The following is a 24,182-nucleotide window of genomic DNA, read 5'->3' as shown; positions in this document are numbered from 1 at the left end:
CTCTCTGATTCTAGTTCCGTGGATACATGATTTTAAACGTGGCAGCAGCTGTTTCTGTGACCATTTTCTCAAACTGGACGCCGTCTAGATATTCGCGACTGCTCCTTGCCAATGCAATAGCGACCGATTTCAGAATGGCGACTGTCTTCATTTAGGAGGGTACTGTCTTCACGCTCTCTTGTGATACCCTGTGTGACTGACGTGTATCCGCGAGGCCTTTTATGCTAAACCGTGACACGGAACTCACCGAGAATGATAATCGACAATCCGGATATGTTCAAAGCTTGGCTTACCGCCGTGTTGGAACCGTTGTAAGTAGGCCAGTCTGTACCCCCCTGAAGAGAGTGCACCACTTCGTGCGTATGTGTATATGCGCTCGGTGTTCGTAAATGGCCGTACATGTGGCTAACGCTGTGCCACACTCTCCGTGTTTCACATATTCTATTTACACGGAAGGGCTGCATCGACAATCATCACTTTTGTATCTTCCTCTCCCCGAACACCATTGCACCTGTCTTCGTCTGCACCAGCATTGCTCAGCTTTGTTCTGCCAAACGTAGTCAATAATCATCTCTCTTCTTAACCAATTTATCAAGTGAATGCGAATATTAGATTCTGGGACCGTATTATATTATTATTTGTTGGTCCCTCGTTTGATACATTGCAAGCAGGATACAACAACATTATGTATTTATGTTGGATCAAGCAGATAAAAGTTTTGGTATTTTTACTTATGATGACTATAGCTCGTTATATTCAACAATGATTAGAATGATTAGGAGATTATTTCATTGAGTTCCAGTAGATATTGTATGCTTTGAGTGTTTTAGGATACAATTCTTATTTTCAATAAGCAGCTTTATGAATAAACATAATGTCATAATTTTCTACTTGACCGTATTGATTTATTTATGTAATTTTTATTACATAATTATTCGAAGAAGTTTATTTTTCTACCTATAAAAAGGACAAAAACTAATTAAATACAAGACATACATGCTTTTTTTTGTTAAGTTTTCGTCTTTGCGTTCAATATTATAATTGATATATGACATATAAACTGTTTCTTATACATTTTATAATTTAGTGATTTCTAACATCTTATTTAGAACAAATTTTTAGTTAAAACAAGCTTTATACTATCTTTAATTTTTATTACAAATTGTAAATAATAGGATTATGACTTAAAGAATTAAAAAAATTGAGAAGTAAAAGCAAAATATGAAGTTATTTAAAAAGGTAGATGATTTAGTTGCTATTAATGTAAAGTTATTTATATATACATACAGTTGGTTTATTTTATAGTTTACAAAATTTGTAAGTTAAAATAGATATGAGTTATATTTAATTATGGGTTATATTTTCTCTTGTTCCATATATAAGCTGTAAATGATAAATAATAATTTTACTTAAATTGAAATATTTTTGTGTTTGTGTTTTATTAATTTATTTTTTTACATTGTCAAATAAATTTATAAACAAAAGAAAATTTATTTTCTTTTGCTAGATGTGATGCAGATCCTGCTGCTTTGGCCAAATATGTCTATGCGTTGGTTAAAAAAGATAAAACTCTGGAAGAACTCCGTGGTGACATGGTTGAACAATTGGATGTATTTCTGCAAAAAGGTACACTTGTACAAAATATTCTAAAGAAATTCGAAAACTGATTATTTATCACTCTCCTGATATGAAAAACGTATTGCAATTATTGTTTTTAGAAACTAAAAACTTTGTGGAGTTGCTCTTCAAGACGTTAGAAACTCAGGAATATGTGTTTCCACCGCCTAAGAATGATCCAGATGGTGGTGGGACACCACCTGGTGTAAATCCATCAGCTCCAGTTGTATCATCGTCAACAGAGAAAATAATAGATGCAACAGTTCCATTAGTACCTATTATTACAAATCCCTCTGCCCCACTTCAAATTAATGGATCAGCACCTGCTGTAATTAGTAAACGCGAGACTAGAAAATCTGATTCAGATAAGGATAAAGAAAAGGAAAAACGATCTCGAAGCAGGTAATCTTTCTTTTCTCTTTCTCTTGAGATAAGAAATCGTCCATATGATTCAATGTTTACAATCAATATTCGTATAAGTGAATGGTTATCAATGCTTATATGAGAGTGCAAAAATGTGCAAGAATTTTAGTATATTAATTACTAAACACATTTACTAGTATTTAGTATTTAATAATATTGGAATTTTCATACTATGTAAAATATAGGAGTGGGAGAATGAGATCGAGAACACGATCACGATCACGATCATGGGAAAGGGACAGACGTAGATCTAGAAGTAGAGAACATATTCGGCGTGATAGAGAAAGAGATAGAAGTCGCCCATGGCGAAATGAATCTCCACCTATCAGTACCAGACGACATGATCGCCGGTACGATCACGTACTTATTTGTATTAGAAATGTCTAACAGAATTTTTTTCATTAATCAAAAACTTTTATCATAGAAGGCCTTTTTTAAAATTAATTATTGAGTCTTTACTTTTTTTTTAGAGTTTTTAAATAGTCCGCAAATATTTTACTGTATCTATCTTCTAGACGTACTAGGAGTCGCAGTACATCACCGATACGACCTAGAATACGCGACGGTCCAGATAATCGCGATCATCGAGCGAGGTTTAGGAACAGATCTCCGACGCCGCTTCGATCCCGTTCACGTTCAAGATCAATAGAGAGAAAGAAAATCGATCGCTTCGAAAGGATAGAAGTAGATAGAACAGAACGAATCGAGGGGAGTCCTGGTGGTGGTACACCGACCCAAGATAGTAATCACGGAGATGTAGACATGAGGCTGTCTACGACTAGTCAATCGATACAAAGTGTTGTCGCTGTTGCTGGTAGTATTCCGAATAATCAGACAGGTTCTTTTCAACAACAAGCAAAGAGACGTTGCAGAGATTTTGATGGTATGTATCTCTTGACAATTTAGAAGATAGCTATTATGAAAAAATTGCCATTTCTATAAAGATTTAGATTGATTGTAAAAATAGAATGACTCAAATTATAAGAATTTTTGTTATCAAATAACATATTGAAATATTATTTACTAATTTATCTGTATGTTTATAGAAAAAGGATATTGTATGAGAGGAGATCTCTGTCCTTATGATCATGGAACAGACCCAGTTGTGTTAGAAGATGTGGCACTTAGTCGTGTTTTGAGTTTTGGGCCGCATAATGCTCAAGCTCCAGGAACAGTTCCAGTATCCACGGTACCAGAACCACCGCAGGGTCCTAACGGTAATCCACCACCGCCACATCTTCCTCTTGCCAGTTTACCACCATCTCACTTAAGAAACCATCATTCTAATATGGGTATGTGTTTCACATCTTGTAATTGTCTCATGTTACGTAATACATGTCGTAATAAAGCATTTCTTTTTTAAAGAAAGCTATATTTTTAACTGTATATATATACATATATATGTATATATAACAAAATTATTAATTTTATAATTTTTAAACAATTTAAAATATTAGTCAAATTATAAAGTATTAAATTGAAATAAAGTAAAATATAGTTACATTAATGGCAAAAATAATTTTAATACAAGTAAAAGACGCCTCCGTGTAACCATGGAGACTCACATAGACATTTTACGTTTTGTATATAAATTATTTACTCTTTGCGATTCGCCGAGAGCACGTGACGTTGTTTAAAAACATCAGTCCGATCGATAAGTAAATACAACTATTATTGCATGAAATTGTTATAGATAAAAACTAAAAATAAACATTGTACATACTTTAATTTTAATAGGTGCTGTTATGATCGCGTTTAGATAATACATTGCCAATACTGAAAATTCATATTGAAATATATGTAGTGTGAACTAAAAACTTTTAGTACTGATAGTGTATCCCAACATGTCCTATATTGACACATATTTATCTATAATAAAAAAATATGCAACTCCAATTTATATCATAATATATTAGGTTGGAGAAAAAGTCCTGCGATATTTTATTAGCTCAAAATTGTATATTGTACGTTTAAAAAATTGCGATTACACTATTCGATAGAGTAAAGTTTTAGCTTTATTTGATTTTTCAATTGCGGTACAATGATTTTTAACAGAGCTATAAACAATTAAAATCAAAATGTTTCTTTACTTAATTCGTGAAAAACTCAGGAACAAAAAAGGAATATTTTTAAAAACCAATTTTTAAGAAAAACTTTAAGCTTTCATGTTAGAAAATTTTCGCAAATTCTTTTTTTGGTATATGACAGACCCATAAAGTGAGAAGAAAATTTTCTCTTTTTTCAGCTTGTAATATTCTATATGTAAAAATTGTCAAATTCATATGATCTAAAAAATTATAAAGACCTTTTGAAAGTAGAGATTTTACGTTTTAAACTTTTTTTTTTAAATTTAAATTTTGTTTATTTTTGACTAAGATATTTTATACACACATATAGTGTGAGTATTGAGCTAACAAAAACTGCAAAACTTTTCTTCCAATTCAATATTTATTTTGTTTCAGTCAAACAGTTCAACAATGTAATACATACATGAATCGCAAAGTGTTAATACATGCATAAAATTGTAATTTTGATTTAAACTAGACAAATTACAAAAAAAATACTAAATATAAAAAGTTATATTATTATTATACACTGTAGCATATTATTCAGTTTAAAAGCACAATATTTTGTATATTGTAGTATTATACAATTTAAGGCGCAGTATTTCATATATTCTAAAATGTAATGAATTAAATATGATAGATGTTTTTGCAGAATATAATCCAGATGCACCTAGCATGGAGCCACGAATGCCATGGGGTAGACATCCACAATCTGCGCCTGGGATTTATGGCAGAGGACAAAGAGAATTGATCAGTGTGCCAGTTATTCCCCACACAAACTCGTCAGAAATAACTCATACCCAAAGCAATCCACTAAAACGCAAACAAACGTTCGACTTTAATCGTCTAGGACCGAAACAGAGAGTGGTGCATAATCCGGCAAATTGCTCTCTCGAACTGAAGAAGGTTCCTCGAAGCTTAAACAATATAACTCAATTGAATAATCATTTTTCCAAATTTGGTAAAATTGTAAATATTCAAGTTAATTTTGGCGGCGATCCTGAGGCAGCCTTGGTTACTTTTCAGTTACCAGCCGAAGCAAAGTCTGCTTACAGAAGCGCAGAGGCTGTGTTAAATAATAGATTTATTAAAGTATTTTGGCATAATGTCAATAATAATGCGGCTAGTGGAGCTATTGAAAATGTGCCACCGGGTAAGCCTTTTATTATTCACAATAAATATTGTAGACGTTAAATTGTCAAGCGACTTAGTAACTACGAATTTTATTATATTCAGGATGCCGTCCCTCTGTCAAAGAAAGATTAGGTGCTGCGGTAACATTATCTGCAAAAACTGAAGATAACGAGTATGTTCCCACTCGTCGTTCGACTGAGGAACAAGTCACGCAAGCCTTAGTTCCAACTTCACCTAAAGCTGCCGTTATTCCTACTCGAGAGGACAAAGTTCTCGCAATAAAGAAAACACAGGAGATATTAGCGGCGAAGGAAACACTAAAGAAAAAGCAGGAGGAGAAACGTAAGGAGGCGATGAAGCTGACTGCTGATCTACGCAAAAGAAAACAAGAGTTACTAGATAAGCATCTGATTGAATTACGTGCCTTGATTGACAAGGCTGAAAAGAATCCGGAGCAAAAGGAATCAATCATGCCGACGATAAAGACTATGCAGCAGTCGGTCGACAATTTGCGCAAGGATTTGGCCGCAAACGGTCAGATTGGTGGTAACAAGTCACAGGTCAAGTCTAGGGAGCAAGCCCAGAAGGAGATACTGGACGCCGAGTTAGATTTAATGACCGCACAGCAAGAGGGCCAAGATGCTGGCGAGTTGCAAAAGAGATTGAACGAACTTCGAGCTCAAGCAGCCGCGTTGGGTTTGAACACGAGTCCCGGCGTGGGTAGAGGTACAAAAGTCAGTCGAGTAGCACGCGGTACGCATACGATATCCTTCAGAGGTCGCGGCAGAGGAAGTTTCACTCATGTCTCAGTAGATCACCGGCCAACAAGTCTTCTAGTCTCCGGTTATGAAACTGAAGAGAAGGCGGAGGTCTTAGCACATTTTCAAGTAAGATTTAGAATATCTATAATACTTCTATATAAGGTGCGTTTTCCGTTTTACGATAATGTATCGTTTTATCTTTATTTAACGTTCGCGAAAACGATGCCTCATGTGCGCATCATGTATGAAACGAGACGGATCCACAGTTTTTTATCGCTTAAAAATAACTAAAGGATATACAAAATGTTATATGTATGCTACATTTCCAATTCCTGAAGTAGTTTTAATTATTTCTCATAAATTTCTCTCTTTTATCAATAAAAATATCAACATTAGATTAATTTTTGTTGTTTTTTTTTCTAATAACTGATATTTTTATATTGTTATTGTATAATTATGAAGGCTTTATGTATTCCTTTCATTAATGTTTTAATAAACGTACGACATGCAACTAATATTGCCATTTTTTTGTGCTTCAGCAATTTGGTGAAATAGTGAATCAAATAGTTGACGATGCAACTCCCTCGATTGTGATTAATTTCAAATCAAGAAAGGAGGCTGAAGTAGCTCTTGTGAAAGGTCGTACATTTCAAGACAGACTGTTATCAATAACTTGGGTATCCGGCCATCATTTACATCGTGGAGGAGCTACTAACTCGAGTGCATCTATACAACTCTCATCTCGTTCTGAACAAACCGCACCTACCGCAGATGAGGATATTGACTTAGAAGTAAGTTTTAGCATAAAATTTACATGATAAATATAATTTTACACACACACACACACATATATATATATATATATAAAATTTCAATTTTGATTAGAATAATAATAAGTAAAATATTCACAAGTAGTTATAAAACAAATTAAAAAAAAATTTTTTGCTAACACATATTGAAAAATTAAAAAAAATTTTAGATTTTTCATTTATCAAGATGGTTCTATGACTTTTGTTTAAATTTCGAAAATAGGCAAGAAAATATTTAATAAGGATAATTTTTGTTTTATTTATCTGAAATTATGAATTCAGTTATGATACAACATGCTGTGTTCCTTATATAATAAATAGGAGGGTTCTGATTGCGCACTTGTTGTGCACATCGCTAATAGGCCAATTTAAAACATTCTTATGGTATTGGTGAAACAAAGTGAAAAATTATTAGGCACAGATCGACGAGAGTGCAGTCGAAAATATAGGCTAACGAAACTGTCTGGTAATACATATTTTATTCATATAGATGTTCTGTCGTCAGAACATCTCTACATTGTTTATTAGTTTTTTTAAAAGCATTAATGATTTTTTCAGGGCACGGAGGCATTACTCTTAGAGGAGAACGAGGAAGAAGAAGATGAAGATGGTGAGTCACGCAGCTGGCGGCGATAGCAGCATCGGCATCAGCGTCAGCGCCGTTTGTGACAGGAGCTTGGTGTCAAATGTAACGACTGCGTGATCATCCGGGCCGATCGTCATATGCGACCTGGTACTTACGCCTACATTGCTGCACCGCCATTTGATGCATCTATTGCCATTTTCACGAAGAAATCGAATTACATCATGCTCATCAGCGTTATCATGAGCGTTACACTATTTGTTAATATTATTGAATATACAATACACATGCGCACCAATGACGGGTACGATGTACCATATTAAGTGGCGCATCACAAAATAGAGAAAGAAAAAAGAAAGAAAAAGAGAATCAACATGCAAGTTTTCGAACAGGAATAACTAACCAAAATTTATTTGTAGAATAAAATCGCTATGTTTTGTATGGGAAGAAAAAAAAAAGAACACCTGTCATTTTGAGTTTCACACAAGTCCTCTTCTTTTGTACGTAGAACTCGAATCGTTTTTCTAGCTCTTGTTGTTTTAAAGGCTCGTACATGGTAGACGGATTTAGGATAAGTAGGAGCTTGTAATTTCGAGAATATTAAGAACTTTCATTCGAGAATGAGGAAATTATATTTGTAATTTATACTATACAAATAGCTATATTATATGAGGTTCAATCATAAGTCATAACATCTCGTTCGATTGGCTGTTGACTTTTATCTATTGTATTTAAAACGATTCTTGTAATAATGAGCAGTACAATGTATCATCTTTATTGTTTTTTTTTTTTTTTAAGATGTCAGTGGATTAGTTTACTGAAAAAAACGCAATGAGATATATCTATATATATATATACATATGAAATATTTCGCGCATTATTTACATAAATTCTTTCAATCCAGACTAAAACAGTAATATAATTCTTACAAACCATTCCATCTAGTTTCAAGGTAAGTATTGAATTATACAATATGTAATGATCATAAATAATATATAAATATTTGTACGCAAAATTATTCATTTTAAAATGTAATTCATAAACATTCGTAAAACATTTCAGATAATTTAATTTAACAAACGAATAAAACTACATTGTAGTTTGATAACATAAAAATTATTCTCTGCATCAAATTTACCTAATTAAAGTCTTAAAAAAATTTATGAAAATGTTGACGTTCTTGATATATTTATTAAATTTATCTATTTTTCAATATTTCATGTTTTATTTATCGTAAATTTTTAATAATTCAATGTCATTAAATTCCTTCTAAAATTTATCCGTAATTCTACTGATTCAGTTTTTTTTTCATGGAGCCAGCCAGCTGGCTAACAAACTACCTAGCAACAATTGCGCAACAGGTAATATCCTCAATGGTAAATTCACTGCTGGCCCGTGAGCTGAGCCGTGATATGCTCCACGTAAGATCCAACCGCCGAGACTAACGGATTTGTGAGTGCTGGTAAATAATGCAGCCAACAGAACATTTCGTGGTAACCACTGGGAGCATAAAATCCAGCATAAACTGCTAAGAAAGATCTGAGCCAGGCATGCTTGAAAAGATACATATATAGCGTTGAATCCAAGATGAGAAATAATTAAGAAATTATATAAGTTAAATATTTTACCAATAAGTACGCAGAACAGTACATCGACTGCTTGCAACGATGAAGCATCTGCCACAACAGCATCGCAAAACCAGTGATATGCTATTATCAGCAATAAACCTTGGGAAAACCAACTTGTATTAACATCCAAGAATTTATTTTTCAATATGAACATCCGGAGGATGATGCCCATTCCCAAGGGAAAAAGTGTGCTGTATATAATTTCTCTAATGTTGATCCCAACTAATGGTGGAGTAGATGTTCCTAACTGTTAAGAAAATTATTCTTGGTATTTTATAATCTTTTAGAATAGCTATTTAAGAAAGTAAACTCTCCATTAAATAATATAAATTGTAAAAACAAGAGTGAATATGTAACACATTCTATAGTAAGAAAATTTACTTCTTGTTGATGAAAAGCTTTACCATTAGATACAATAAAATAGGAGATAAGAATAATCCTCCAAAGTGCGACACTAGCGTGGTAATTACGCTCGTAGGTAAATCAGCTTGTGCCAAACGACACAAAGCAAGTCCAGTACTAAATGGCGGTGGCATACAGTAAAGGACCTGAAAGATATAAGTGTTAATAATTAAAGATATATTAAGTAAATAATAAAAAAGTATATTAATAATTGTGTCATCTTTTTTACCTGTAAGTACATAATATATGTTTGTTTTTCATACACACATATATATATATATATATATATATATACATTGATTTAATTTGTGTGTCATCAAGGATTAATTAAGTACAAATATTTTTAATCACCTCCATTCCTTTTAGCAGCCATATATTAACTTTCGCATAGGTCATTAACAAGTATGTCCCGATTCGTACTAAAAAGGGCATCAAAATATATACGAAAACCATCACAAATGTCAGAAGATAGCCGTCCCTCAATGTTGAGTAAAGAGACTTGGGATCGCATGATAATCCGGCTTCTAAGTACATTAAAGGCACAGCGAAATAGCGAATAATAAAGTTACCGTTGATTATACCTGCAACGAGAGACACAATGCTGTAATATTAATGCACTAGTATTTCAGTTGATAATGAGGATAATGATATTGCAGAAATTCTTTACGTGTATACATATATTTCTTTTTTCCTTACTGAAGTATTTATTGAAAAGTGTTTATACCGTTTGTTGCGCCAATATGTGATTGAATAGTTGCAAGTACCATGCATGCGAGCATCAATAGAACATATCCATATCGATATAAAAGATTAATTTTCTTTCTTGGTTGTAGATTGATATTTGCACTCATTTTTTAATTATTTTGAAATGTACCTAAAATAGATATATTTTGTATTATTTCATATCAATATAATATTCTTACAGAAACTATTTGCAAATATAAAACGCATTTATATTATAAAATAGTTATATTGGTAATCTTACCTAAAAAGCATGCGTGAAAGCTAAATTTTCAGACTCTACAAAAACCGTCAATCAAGTAAAACAAGAGCATTAAAAAAAATCAAATTAACTCTTGAACTTTATTATAATTGTAAGTTGTTCTCAAATAATTCAAATTAAATGATCAATCTTATCGAATAAACCAATAAAAGGTCTTAGAAACAAGATGCATAAAAATGTGAAAAATCGTAAGAGAAACTTGCTACAAATGCACCCTATTAATCACTATAGTAATTATAATTAAAATATTAAAAAGGATAATTAGAAATTATTGTAATATATGAATTTTTCTCCATGATGTTTCTTTATATCTGATTGTTCAAATCTTGCAGATAGAAATCAAAAGAGCATAGTATTGATCAGTGTAAAGAATCCTGTAAAAATATATTCAATTGTAAATAATCGGAAGCATAAGCGCCGACTTTCTTTTCTATGCAATCGTCTATTGCATTTCGATTGTCTCACTGTGCTTAAAAGCTTATTTGCGCAAGTATCTGAAAGCGATGAACAAACGTAAAAAAGAATTAATTTGTGTTGCACAGGACTACTTCCTGTAATATATACGTATAGAAGGAATTGAAATGGTGCCGATCGAATAAAGAAATGCCTTTTTGTAAATGGAAGTTGATTATTTATTTAATAACTATTATGCGTAGCCATTACATGCATTGTTACACGCTATTGTATGTACATTATCTATAGTCGACTAAAATATTATGAAAATATTGCGAGCTATATTTGTGGATCTAAAAAAGAATTCGTGAATTTATTGTAAGATAATAGCTTTCGCAGACGTAATAACATGCGGAATTATTTACGACACTGGAGAGGTTATCTATTAGTCGGCGACACCGTTCGCGAAGAATTATATTATTGTTCCTCATTTAACTTCGGAGCACCTCCATTCGCACTAAGAGAACCGAGCAATGTAATCGAGCCACAAACATCTTCAAGATAGAATCAGACGAAACAAAATCAATAAAAAATTTCCCCCTCTTTTCTGAAGCTCGAAATCCAAAATAGTGATGCAAATTACAATCAAGAACTCCTTTTAGTTCCGTTACAAATCACACCTTTGTGCTTTGAGATTCTTGAGACAGATGACTGCCGCGCACTACTGCCCTCTGAGGAAGTGGATGTAAACTAACAATAATATCAACTTTTTTCTACGACGCTCCTGATGGAAAGAAATTAGAAGTGATGCATTATTTATCAACCCTGTATATGATCAATGTGACCTGTCAATTTTTTCTCCATCCAACATCGTAAACACAAATTTTAAGTCGCATCTTATCATTAAAACGGTGATGTTATTCGGATTTTAATTTGGAATACTTCGAGGTGATTCTTTACTAAGAACGCTTAGTAAATACATTTTTCTTACTCTCATCTTTATTAATTTTGTAATATTATCTCACAAAATGTTAGGAGTAAATTCAATGATGAATTTAAGGAAAAATACAAATAATACAACATTAACAATAATTTTCCAATCGAATCACAATTAATACGTTGATGCATTACTCTCGTTACGAAATTAGGTAACACGTACTTCGAGATATTGTTTCGATTTTTACGAAGAGATTCTTACGAGCTAAGTTCGCTGATTTACACACACAGGACTATGTCGCGCTCGCTGAAAATATCGAGTTAGATCGTGCACAAAGTAACATTCTTCGTAATTATACATGATATGGAAACTGTAAGAATAGAAAGTATATATAATAATCAGTTAATCATTTCTAATAATAGTAATAATAATAATAATAATAAAAACAATTTATGTTAAAGGGTAAATTTACTTAAGCAATATGAAACTGTTTTAGTTTAAAGTTTATTATGCTATTAGTGTATTTCGTAACTTCGTTCACTCTTTCTCATTTAAAAAGACATTCATGCATATTCTTTATCTTTTGCGAATATAACGCCCTTGCAAAAAGTAATACGTTTGTGCAATAAAAGTATATTAGAATGTGTTATTTTATTTTATAAAACGATACAAATCTCGAGATATAAAGAACTCAATATGTTTCAAAACAAAATATTTTGCTGAGTTTATTATCTCATATTGTCCAATTTAATTAAATTAATAAGTTAATCGATTAATATCTAATTATTAAATCAATTGAATTTTTATTCATTCAGTTCATTTATAAATTAATTGTATATTTTACGTCATTACATTTTATTAATTTATATCGTTTTATAAAGCACATTGAAATATAATAAACGTTTATTACACGAACTCGTGTAAAAAAATGTAAGAAAATAATATAATACAATATATAAAACAATTTGATCTTATAGATATAATCAGACAGTAAATTTAAAAATTTGTACCAAATTAAACAATGACAGTAACATGAAAGTATTCCTGATAGCTGTATGATTTCTTCCGAAGATCCCCTCCCTAAAAAATGCATTGTTTCATATAGAGTTGCACATTTCAGTCAATCAGAAAATAATCGCACATAATAGCATTTTACAAGCTTCCCTTGTGAATCATAGATACGAATTAGATTAGCTGCTTTAAAGTTTAATAAAGTAACGAAGTTAACTTTTAAGTTTGACTTGGAAGAAACATTTTTTAAGTCAACGTGTATATTAATTATTAACGTCAATCTTTGGGAAATTGCAAAATCCTGCAATAAATGAACACTAACGTATTACCTGAGCAACATGAATGTTTATATTCATAGCAATTAAAAAGCTCGATGCAAAAACTATTTAAGTTAGTTTTTTAAAACTTACTACAGTATTAATAAAAAGCGATTGTGCAAGTATGTGCGAAATATTTTATGAAAATCGTTAAAATATATAAATATTTATTATATAAAATTATTCGCTTTTTTTGTAAGGAATATTTGAACCGTTGAATTCACTAAAAAATGGAACTGACTGGTTTTTGCACAGAGTTCTTCAATTGTTCTCGATATTGAAATGAAATTTTCGATAGGTATGTTCGCGCTGCTTGAAATCTTTAAAAATTTTTGCATTTAAAAGGAGATAAATATACATTCGACACTGAAACGAGAGAAAGCAATGATGCCGACTACAAAAAATACAAGCAACAAGACAGAACTACAATATGCCAAAACATGCGTTAACAGAATGTAATAAAAAATTTAGGAACTACGATTTGTCACGATTGGAAATTGTCATATCCATGTTAACAATTGCTAGTGTCATGACTCTTTCGAAGAAAACTCTGTGATACTTACAAAGAGGCGCTTGTTAACTGCGCCGCTGCTCTCTTTAGTCTTTTTATATTGAATTGTTTTTTCGAGAGCTTTTCTTGTATTGTATCTCAAAGAGGTATTTAATCTAAACTTAAAAAAACAGATTTTTAATTTTATTATCTTATATCGTTCAAGAGTTCGGCATAGTTATAGTACTTATTTAATAGTATTTTAACAGACAAATTAAAAAAATACATACACGTTTTAAGTATTATTTTGAACGTAGTTCATTATAAAATAACTATAACTCTGTATTTAAAAAAGTTCAAAATTTCATACGTCTAATCGCATTGAGATATTCGCTTGTTTAATTTTAAGACGTTATTTTAATTATAAGTAAAACAATTTTGTATAATAAATTGTATATAAGAAAGCAATTCTAAAAAAAAAGAAAAAACGGAACAAGTTGAACCAACAGCAACAAATTAATTAACTGAAATATTGAGCATATTTTTCGTTATAAAGAGAATTAAATTTTATTTTTACATATATTTCTTACATTGCGAATAATCCTTGATGTATAACGTGTGCATTAATTTGCATTTCTTTAATTCGTTCAATGCTATTAAATAAATGCTAATTATTATGAAAATTAACATTTATTGAAAAGATATTAAAATCTGTTTCTCTCAAATTTTACCTATTCAGATCGAAAGTCATGGTTGTTCTGATAATTTGTAAGATTGAATACTTATTTCCAGGTATTGTAGATATTAGATATAGACAAAATCATTTTCGTAATTGGTAAAATAACATGCGCGTTGTTGAAAGAAAGACGCTAATAGAAATAATATAAGGAACGTTAGCTTCTCATATTATAGTATAAGCCATAAAGGCATACAGTGATAAATAAATGTTATATAATCTTAATACTTAGTTAATCTCTGTTGTAACAGAAATCATGAATCACGAATCATTAATATAAGAATATTTTGTTTTTATGAAATTTATGTATGCAATTAGCAATATGCATATCATAATATAAAAGTTTTTAATTTTATGACAGATAATAAAAGGCACTTAGTGATCAGCTTAATGTTAGTAATAAACAGCGCATTGTATAAAATGTTATATTACAATAGAAAAATATATTCGTCATCCTGAGATTTCGCGCTATAGCTAAACTTAAGTTATACGTCTTAAAGGTATAGAATGTATAGATAGTGATGTTCCTATTATTTTTTGGCAAAACTGACTTGAAGTAAAAAGACAATAAAAGATAAACAATGTACTTATTATTTTTGTACAGGTAAAACTTGGTTTCCTAGGATACAAAATTGTCCATGCATTGTTGAGATTGTAAGGAAAACGTTACAATCGACATGCAAAAGTAGGTTAAGAGGATATAAGAACAGTTTTCGTTGTTATTAATGCCATCAGAACAAAACTTGTTCAGTCATGCATCGTCATTTTTACAAAAAAAGTTCATTTATATAAAGTAAAAAGAAAAAACGTTTAAACGTTAAAAAAAAATAATTTATAAACTTATAATTCCTGAAAGATAAAGTAACTTTTAGATTTTATAACACAAATATTAAACGTGCAAAAATTGTAAAAGTTATTTTGAATTCGCTTATATGCGATTTTTACTTATTACACTCCGCATGCACTGCATACTGAGATAGAATAAAATTGTTTTAAATCAAAACCTTTTATCAAAATAAGAAAAGTTTTCGAGTCCAGTATATAGAAGAAAAATCGATAAGTGCAAGAGATTCTATCAACTTTTAAACAGGAAAAAGCATCAAGTGGTCTCAAAAACTTTTCTATTACACAAAATTAGCCTGCTAAATTGCAGTATTATTTCATAATTTAGAAAAATGTTTGTACTATCTATTCCATTTTAATATTAATCTATAATCTTGTCATATTTGTATGAATGTAAATTATACTTCAAATGAAACTAACTTTGTTCCCTCAGTATTATTTCAGAAGTTAACTGTAAACTTATTTCCTTGCTACACACGCTGACATTTACAAATTTCATTTTCGATGATAATCCAAAAAAAAAATACATAACCATATTATAGTATAATAAGGATACTAATTGTAAAATATTATACGTTTGTTTACAGCTATATAATAAACATTAATCGTTTTAGGAAAATCGTCATAGGGAGAATGCTCATTTACGATAGTATGTAATTTCATTCGGCATTCTGTTACGTAGCGTCTTATTTTACTGGATAATAGTACTTAAAAAAAAACTAGATACGGTATCACACAAGTTAAGGTGACTCTAGGAAACCGATCGCTCCCTTAAGTTCCACCTTTCAAAATTTTACCGGTGTCAAAATTTTAACGAAAATATTCAAAAATTCGTAGTGCTATTACTACGATTCACTTTTTTGCCTATAACACGAGATGACGACAATCTACTGGCTATCGGTCGCAATTGTCGGTCGCTATTACCACTCTCGGCGACAACGTTCGGTGCAATGGATGCAAACTTCAAACATATCGCCGCGTCATGGAGTTGTTTTGATAAGATTTCATTCTTGAGTTTTTCAGCGTTCAATTCTCTTCGCAATTGAGCTTTGGATTTCTTTCCCGTCGGACATAAGACTCGGTGTTGCAGCAAAGATATTGCTGATGGTCTCATTTCTGGATCAGGATGAATCATCAGCTGCGAATAATATAATACAGCAATGTAAAAAAATCAAAATAACTTATGTCGGGAAAATGATACAAAGCATTTCCAACAGAACAATAGAAAAAAAAAAAAAATTGTCATTAAACTTCAGAAATAAAGTCGTACCTTCAATAAGTTGTTCAAATCGCGACTGCAGTGTGGCAAGTCTGGTAATTTTCCTTGTCTAATGTCATGCCACATGGGTCCGTTTTTCGGAAGAAGTCCGCCGCCACCTGACTCGTAAACAGTCAATCCTAAGGCAAAAATATCGGCTTTCGGTAAATGATTGAAATCTTCATGCAGGATTTCCGTTGGTAGGTATCTGCAATCGCCTTCCTCCACCTGTGGATTCGTGATAGAAGTGACATGGCCAAGATCACCAATTTTGTATGTGATTTCTTCATCGACGTTTTCATCTTCGTCAAAACCGTCATCCGCAGAGTCATAGTTGATGGCATGTAATTTCTTTTCCTTGGTGATGAAAATGTTGCCAGGCTTGATGTCCATATGCACAAGCTGCATGCTGTGTATGTACCTCAGTCCTTCAGCCACATGCAATAGTAGTTGGCGCATCTCAGCCTGGCTGAAGTGCTGATTCTGTTGTTTCAGTGAGAGGATCGTGTCTGCAAGACTGCCACCGTTGCAGTATTCATTTTGGATGACCATGTGATTGTCTTCCGCCCAAGCGGAGTAATAACGGACCACATGCTGATGTTTGCCAAGCACAGCGTGCGCGTACACCTCATTCAGTGCATTCTTCTCATTAGTGCTGCCCGCTACAGGTTTGATGCTCTTTTTAACGGCATACGTACATCCGTCCAACCGATTGATGCACTTGTACACGGAGCCGAATTCACCAACCCCGATCAAACTCAGCTCGTGGAACTCCTTATGATAACGCGATATATTCGAATCCTGCAGTGCTACGCGTTTCGTCGCGTGTTCATACTCGTTGTCGGAATCTTCGGAGTCAGCAAGATCAAACTTTGGTACTTGCATGTCCGGTGAACTACTATTACTACTGCTATAAAAGAAAGAAAGTAATGTAATTACATGAATCTAAAGCAGATCTCTCTCGAATAAAACCTTGATATATTTTTTAGTATCAATATATTTTAACATTTTTAATATTAAAAATAAATATTTTATAACATATTGGGAGCACAAATTAGTTCGGTCCGTTTTCCAAAAGATGATCGTCTCCAAAGATGAGTCATTTTTTCGAGACGGAATTCGAAAATTGCCTGAGAGATGGGAAAAAGTAGTAGCCAGCGATAGACAATACTTTAATTAATCTGTTCATTTTGTTTTGAAATAAATGCATTTTTGAACACAAAAAACAAACTGAACTAATTTGTACACCTAATATTTATTAAATAAAATCTCAAATTTAATCTTCGCAAACACAGAAGCATGAAAAAGTTTTTTTTTTTTTTTAGTTTGTGAATAGTATAAACATTTAAATTGTACTTTATTATTGTGATTAGTTACAGATGCAGATTTTACAGAAAATAAATAATAATTATAAGATATACAGTTCCAATACATACCCATTGAGACTACGTTTAGATCTGCTTCTTTTCCTTGCTGTTATTAACATGCCATTAGGTGTGAATGGATTTACATTCGCGGCGGGTTTTTCTATCTTATTCTGGTAACTCGGGCTTATCTTAGAAGGTTTAGGTTTCTCTAGATTAAAAAGTCTAGAACACCTTGGAGATATTGGAGTTTGTAACACGCTCTTCTCTATCAAGGTTTTAGGGGTAGTAGGCGAATCAAATAGACGTAATTGCCTAACACGCTTGTAGGGTGGACTACACCCCATTGAACTTTTGTGAAAAACGTTTTCACGACTGATGGGAGTCTTGATGGCTGGAGTACCTGTAAATAAACGTTTATTCGGTATAAAAAAAACTTGTAATCATCATAAAAAATTGTAAATTACAAGAATTTTCTCCATTAAATTTTTCATGGATAATGATTGAAAAAATATCGATCTAAATTAATAAGCTTTTTACATTTTTTAATTATATTTTTTTCTCTTAATACAACTTCAAAAATATTGTTTGATATTAAAATGAAATAGATTAGATTAGAATGTAAAGATAATAATAGCTTTATAATATTAATAATAGATATATATTTATTGTACATATATAATAAAAACCATTAAAAAATTCTAATACATAAAATACAAAGAAAATATAATATATGCACTTAAATATAATTAATAAAATTGATTATAAAATTTTATCTAGACAAAATGATAAGTCAATAAAAAAATCGAATTGAAAATTTTATTTGTGAGAATAATGACACTTTAACAAGTGGAGTTAATTTTACTTCAATATATTTATATGTTGTCAATAAGTCAAAGTATCTTATATGTACAATACTGCATACAATAATTAGATATTACATACACTCATGATGATATCATCAGTACATGGAGAATTTAGAATCACTGATGATATCATAATTTCAACTCAAAAACTGATAGTAGTCAGAATATTAACTAATTACGATCATAATTTTAAAAATTGAAGATTTTACAGAAGTATGCACGATGCAAAAGAATTGTCAAATGTATCAATATCAATAATTTCGCACCACGTGCCAATGCAATTTTGAATCAATATGAGTATTTAATCTTAACAAAAAGCGAAAGAAATTTACAAGACAAGAGCTATACAGAAATGTAAAGAACACAACACAAAGAAATACAGAGTCATTTGGAGTCAGGTGAAAACAGAAGTTTTCTTGTGATAAAACTAGCGTGATAATCTACTTCTTACATTTATATTTACTAGTAATCGATCGACGCGAAGAGTTTAAAATCCATTGTGTTTGGAACTCAACTGCCTGATTATTATTATTTCATAAATTAGAACGATGAATCAAAATTCGCAATCCTTCGTTTTGAAATGATCTGTTTCCATAAACCGTTTTCCACAAATGGGATCGTTTCCGGATTAACTCGATTTGTAAACGAAAACACGAGGTCACTTCCGACCACTCACTCCGGGGGGCAGGGACGCCGTAGCGTAGTGTAAAGAGAAAGGATATATGTAGCGGCATGAGCTACACTACGTTGTACTTTTTGCATTTTAAATTAAAAAAATATACATAATTAAACGTATGCTTGGCAGAAAGTCGACGAGAATTCAAATAATGAAACGAACAAACACGAGATTCCTCTTCGTGTAACTCCACCGTGTTGTTGCACTCTCTACACACAAAACGGCATGCAATAAAACATATACTAAAACAGGTGTTAAATAGCCATTAGACAGAGAAAGATGTAAAGTAAAAAGAATTTAAATACAACGAGAAAACGTAAAATACCATTCTGCACCGCACTACACTCTCTGCACCCGAAACGATATACGATAAAAAAAAGGTGTTAAAATAAACATCGTGGAGAGAAAGAGAAAAGTACAAAGAATTCGGACACAATGAGATATCCGAGTCCAAGCCAAGATATTCGACGAATTTCGCGAATAGACGTAAAATTGGACTCTTCGTAGTTGCACCCTATTATACTTTCTACATTGAAAACGATTAAGTATACACAATGAAACACGAGACCTATGGATAATACACGCGAATGTATTCGGTGAAAAGAGACGAAACTTAAAAGAAATCCAGCGGAGTAAACTCAATGAGAAGCAAGACTCTCTAACCTGTCACGAAGATCGAAATCTTGTTGTTATTCACCGGCTGGCTCTCATCGCTGTTGCAGTCCGTCGCGTCGAACAACTTACGCGGCTGCAGTGGCGGCGGCGAGTCGAAGTCGTCCATCGAGGAGTCGAGGACGTCGCACTCGCCGGCGTTACCGGTGCCGCCGCAACTCCAGGTGAGCTCACCGTTCTGCATGTCGCACGCGTCGTAATGTACCTTCCGTACGATCTCCATGTTTGCAAGCCGTAGGATCACGTCACGCACGTGCGGCGTGCGTGCCACGACGCTTCCTCACGATTCACAGGAGAGAGCCGAGAGAGAGAAAGAGAGGAAAAGCGAACTGTGAGAAATGCTGCCGGTTGCAGCTCAGACGAAATCGGGGAATTCACTAACAACGTCGATGTTACCGCACTCGCGACCGCGTTCATTCAAACTGACGAAAGTACCGCTCATTCCGACGTTCGCGTTCGTTATGGCACTTTATGATGGCCGACGGACAGACGGGAGCACCAAGCGGAGCAATCGAAGGTACGGCCGGCAACCGGCCAATTAGAGCGCGCGGCATTGCCGCAGCACGCAGGCAAGGCCACGGGTGGATGTAACGTGGCCACTGATTGGTTCGTGCGGGGCACCACCGCTCTTCCACCACCACGGCACCTACCGGACAGCTTGGGACCGAGGGGTAGGTTCTTGGTGAAATTTTTCACCATTCCACGCAATTTTTTCCCTTAGGCATTTTGGTCGGCAAACGAAAGACAGCAAAATGAAAGTCGCTTTCTTGTTGGCGCCGTTTTGTTTTCGTGTGAAATCGAAACGTAAGTGGTAGGTATGGATGATCTTTTGAATCGCCGATTAACTCGCTTTTGACATGCGCAACAATAGGAGGAACAGCGTTCAAGTTCAAGATGCTTTTTAAAATTCAAACTCCCTGTTTATTCGCGAGGCGACTCTCGGCATCGGTGAATGTTTTGGTGGATGCTATTATAATAGTTTTTCATACGTAGACATTTCCTCTGGAAATTTCCTTTATATGCAATAAAATATGAAAGTATGAATATATATGTATAAAATTTACATATTTCTTTTTTAAAAAAAATTAACATTCTAAAAAAATAATAATATGATTGTATTCTTGTAATAATATACGATACAATTTTTTTATATACATATAATATTATATTATATAAAATACAGAGAGTCCAGAAATTCAAGGGTAATCTACGTGAAACTTTGTTTTTTCCGTAAAGTGGTTTTTTTAAGATAAACGTTTAAAGTTTGACTAATCATAAGCGTTGGTTTAAAAGTTATTGTATTAGATGCTAAACAAAAAACATTGCTGCTGCATACACACTATTACATAAACAAATAGCTTTTCAACCAACGCTTATTATTAGTCAAATTTTAAACGTTATTATATTTAAAAAAACCTACGGAGAGAAATGACTTGCACCTTTATTACTTAATTTTTCACGAAATTTCGTGCTGCAGTAAGATTACTCTCGAATTTCTGGACACCCTGTATAACATAATAATTTTCTTATAAAAATATTATATTATCTTATATGATTTGTGTGTGTATATTGATCGCTATATTTATTTATCAATCCATTGTATTTTGAACTTTTTTCGCAAATGAACGAAAATCAAGTGATTCGTCCTTGATTTCATTTACTTACGATTGTCAGTTTAGATGATTTAACGTGGCTCAAAGAATTTTTACTACTTATTGTTAGAGGCTTATATAAACATCCCAACAATATATAGCCTGTCAGTTACAATTGTTTACAGATTCAAATGCTTGAGAATTATGGGATAAGTTATTGCTACACGCTATGATATGCCGAATCTAATTCGCCCGACAATAGAACAAAGATTAAATATACAAGATAAAAGGACGTCGGAACTTTCTATTTCGGATGTATGCTAGAACTAAATCCCAGAAGATTAATGTTCGTTTTTATTATTGTAGATTAACTTTAATATTGGTTCAATTTACTCTTTATCTTTTTTTATTTCTTACAATTAAAACTATATAGGAAAATATAAAGAATTCAAAGTTCTCAATCAATATTAAAATTAAACTACGCTGATATAGTAAACGGACTTGAGAGACTCTGAATCTGAATTTTGTCCATCTGAATGTTGACAAGCCCGACGCTCGTCGGTTCGATCATTGTTAGAGCACGTTCCATCGATTTTTAATTCTTTAAACGATCATCAACGGTATAAAACGATATAAAAGTGATAGAATCGCGAGGTAGCAATTATTGGCCCGAGTATCGCGAACGATATATCTACACTGTGTGATATACTACAGCAGCTGTTCGGCCCAGCTGGACATCTGCCGCCGACTATTTCATCTCTTTGGGACCGCCTCGTCTCGGGACCGAAGGCCGAAAGTTTTAACAACAGACCACGTCGACAATTTCTTGTCATGGAATCCAATCTATTTAGCTCTCAAATTAACGTAGAAGGACACGATTTCCTGTAGTGCATGTATCTAGTACAGGGTACTACAACGAGCCTGTCTATATAACTCTTCAGGCATTCTTATTTTCTTTTACGGAACAATAAACGTATTCTTACGACAAAAGTTTCACGGCAGAGAAATTTTCGTCGAGCAGCTGCAACCTGTGGCTATATGGCCAACGTGGAAAGAAACATCGGAAACAGGAACGGCTTGTGCGGCAACAGTGCCTTACGCTCAAACTTTCCCCCATTCTTCGTCATCCCTTTCTCCACCCCCTCACAAATTCATTTTTTATATATTATATACTCGCATATAATTATTTTCATTAATTTTAATACACATTTTTAAAGATTTTTATAGTTCCTTTTCTTACATTTTTATAATTTAACTTGAAAATGTATGTTTATATCTCTCTGTCTTTATTTCATTCTGAATAAAAAAAAAAATAGTAATTTATAGAATTTATAATTATTTAAAAGAATTTTTAACTCAAGAAAAATACCATTAGAGTAATACCAAGAATAATACCATTTATGTATGTGGTATTAATTGAATCAATTAAATTAAGCGATCTTTTTGTATTTAATATATATAGAGTCTATATATATATATATATATTATATATATTAAATTATATACATCAAGGACGCACCGAGCAGGTACGGATCATCAATTGATGATGGGAAGCTAACTGAATAATGTATGTGCTGCAACAAGCATCATCAACAACCTTTCCTGCGCGATGCATAAGTTTCAGCAAGCACGATTTGCGCCGGGAATTCTGATAACAAAAAAGATACATCGTCTGCAGGTGAATTCGAAGGAAGTCTGGAATGATCAAGATAGCGAGCATCACCAGGAAGGCGTTTGAAGGAAACCAAGAACGAATTTCCCCCGCGATGTGTACACACGGGTATCTCACTATCTTAACTGAATAAAGGATATATAATCTGGTCAGAGAAGTCGTACGAGAAATCTTAAACGACGGTTGTTCTCCGTTATCAGAAAAAAGATAAATGTTTGAGTATCATCGTAGAAAATTATTCCATTGCTTCAAATCATTTTTACATATCCTTTCCATTACTTACAATTTCTTGTAATATAATAAGTGAATATTTAAATTTTAGTAATGTTTTCTTTATCCTCGATTATTTAGAATTATTTTTTAACGCGATACAAAAATTTAATAATTTATAATATTGTTTTATTCTCGGTCATTAATTTAGCATTTTTATATTCCGTGTATTATTATTATTTTCTCAATGACGCTGCAGGATATCATTTCTAAAATCTAGTGAAAGAACAACTAGCTATAATATTTTAAAATTTAAGTTAGAAAACAGGAAGTTCCGTCGGACATTCACTTTGATCTTAAGTCGGAGATTTATACTTTAATGCCAAGTCGGTCTTCAATACCTATTCATTTAAAATCTTTCGGCTTTCTCTAATATACATATTTCATATTAATACAATTCAATATTCTACGAATATTGAAACTTACTGACAATGAGATCAAACAATACCATGACGAAAAATTTAAAAGAAAGAATTTTTACTACACTACTGAAAAGATTGAAAATATAATTTAGTGTCGACTATTTATTTTTTACGAACTTATATACAGGGTGTTTGATAATTTTGCCAACAACGTACGTGGGCAGATCGAGCAAAAACTGCAGACAATGAGACGAAATTATAAGAGTACTCTACCATTTATAATTTTTGCAATAGTTA

The 24,182-nt window shown here is 32.5% G+C and overlaps 3 protein-coding genes across 7 annotated transcripts; 1 reads left to right on the top strand and 2 right to left on the bottom strand.

The window, feature by feature from the left end:
- The first annotated feature begins 252 nt into the window (after nt 1-252).
- swm (Zinc finger protein swm) lies at nt 253-8,061 on the top strand. 2 transcript variants are annotated; one of them, XM_018542839.1, is made up of 10 exons: nt 253-311; nt 1,508-1,626; nt 1,719-2,019; nt 2,226-2,390; nt 2,556-2,923; nt 3,087-3,332; nt 4,759-5,259; nt 5,343-6,127; nt 6,541-6,792; nt 7,369-8,061. In XM_018542839.1, exons 1-10 carry the CDS (start codon nt 253-255, stop codon nt 7,444-7,446), a joined length of 2,874 nt encoding a protein of 957 aa, XP_018398341.1. In that variant the 3' UTR covers nt 7,447-8,061. The 2 variants fall into 2 exon arrangements, with proteins under 2 accessions (XP_018398341.1, XP_018398340.1); XM_018542838.1 differs by having other exon boundaries at nt 4,747-5,259.
- A 571-nt stretch (nt 8,062-8,632) lies between these two features.
- LOC108776306 (sodium/bile acid cotransporter 7) lies at nt 8,633-11,714 on the bottom strand. Of its 3 annotated transcripts, none has more exons than XM_018542884.1 (5): nt 11,245-11,714; nt 10,148-10,297; nt 9,775-10,004; nt 9,426-9,569; nt 8,633-9,268 (listed from the first exon to the last, which is right to left on the bottom strand). In XM_018542884.1, the coding sequence occupies exons 2-5, from the start codon at nt 10,272-10,274 to the stop codon at nt 8,702-8,704; spliced, it is 1,068 nt and encodes a 355-aa protein (XP_018398386.1). In that variant the 5' UTR covers nt 10,275-10,297; nt 11,245-11,714; the 3' UTR covers nt 8,633-8,701. The 3 variants fall into 3 exon arrangements, with proteins under 3 accessions (XP_018398386.1, XP_018398388.1, XP_018398387.1); XM_018542885.1 differs by lacking the exon at nt 11,245-11,714 and having other exon boundaries at nt 8,702-8,946; nt 9,022-9,268; nt 10,148-10,274; XM_018542886.1 differs by lacking the exon at nt 11,245-11,714 and having other exon boundaries at nt 10,120-10,198.
- A 4,126-nt stretch (nt 11,715-15,840) lies between these two features.
- LOC108776311 (wee1-like protein kinase) lies at nt 15,841-20,212 on the bottom strand. 2 transcript variants are annotated; one of them, XM_018542890.1, is made up of 4 exons: nt 19,981-20,212; nt 17,848-18,178; nt 16,424-17,318; nt 15,841-16,291 (listed from the first exon to the last, which is right to left on the bottom strand). In XM_018542890.1, the coding sequence occupies exons 1-4, from the start codon at nt 20,210-20,212 to the stop codon at nt 15,977-15,979; spliced, it is 1,773 nt and encodes a 590-aa protein (XP_018398392.1). In that variant the 3' UTR covers nt 15,841-15,976. The 2 variants fall into 2 exon arrangements, with proteins under 2 accessions (XP_018398392.1, XP_018398393.1); XM_018542891.1 differs by lacking the exon at nt 19,981-20,212 and having other exon boundaries at nt 16,424-17,321; nt 17,848-18,156.
- Between the last annotated feature and the right edge of the window lie 3,970 nt (nt 20,213-24,182).

This window comes from Cyphomyrmex costatus, unplaced genomic scaffold, assembly GCF_001594065.2.
Source record: "Cyphomyrmex costatus isolate MS0001 unplaced genomic scaffold, Ccosl1.0 scaffold35, whole genome shotgun sequence".
NCBI lineage: Eukaryota > Metazoa > Arthropoda > Insecta > Hymenoptera > Formicidae > Cyphomyrmex > Cyphomyrmex costatus.
This window is presented reverse-complemented; position numbering and strand designations above follow the sequence as displayed.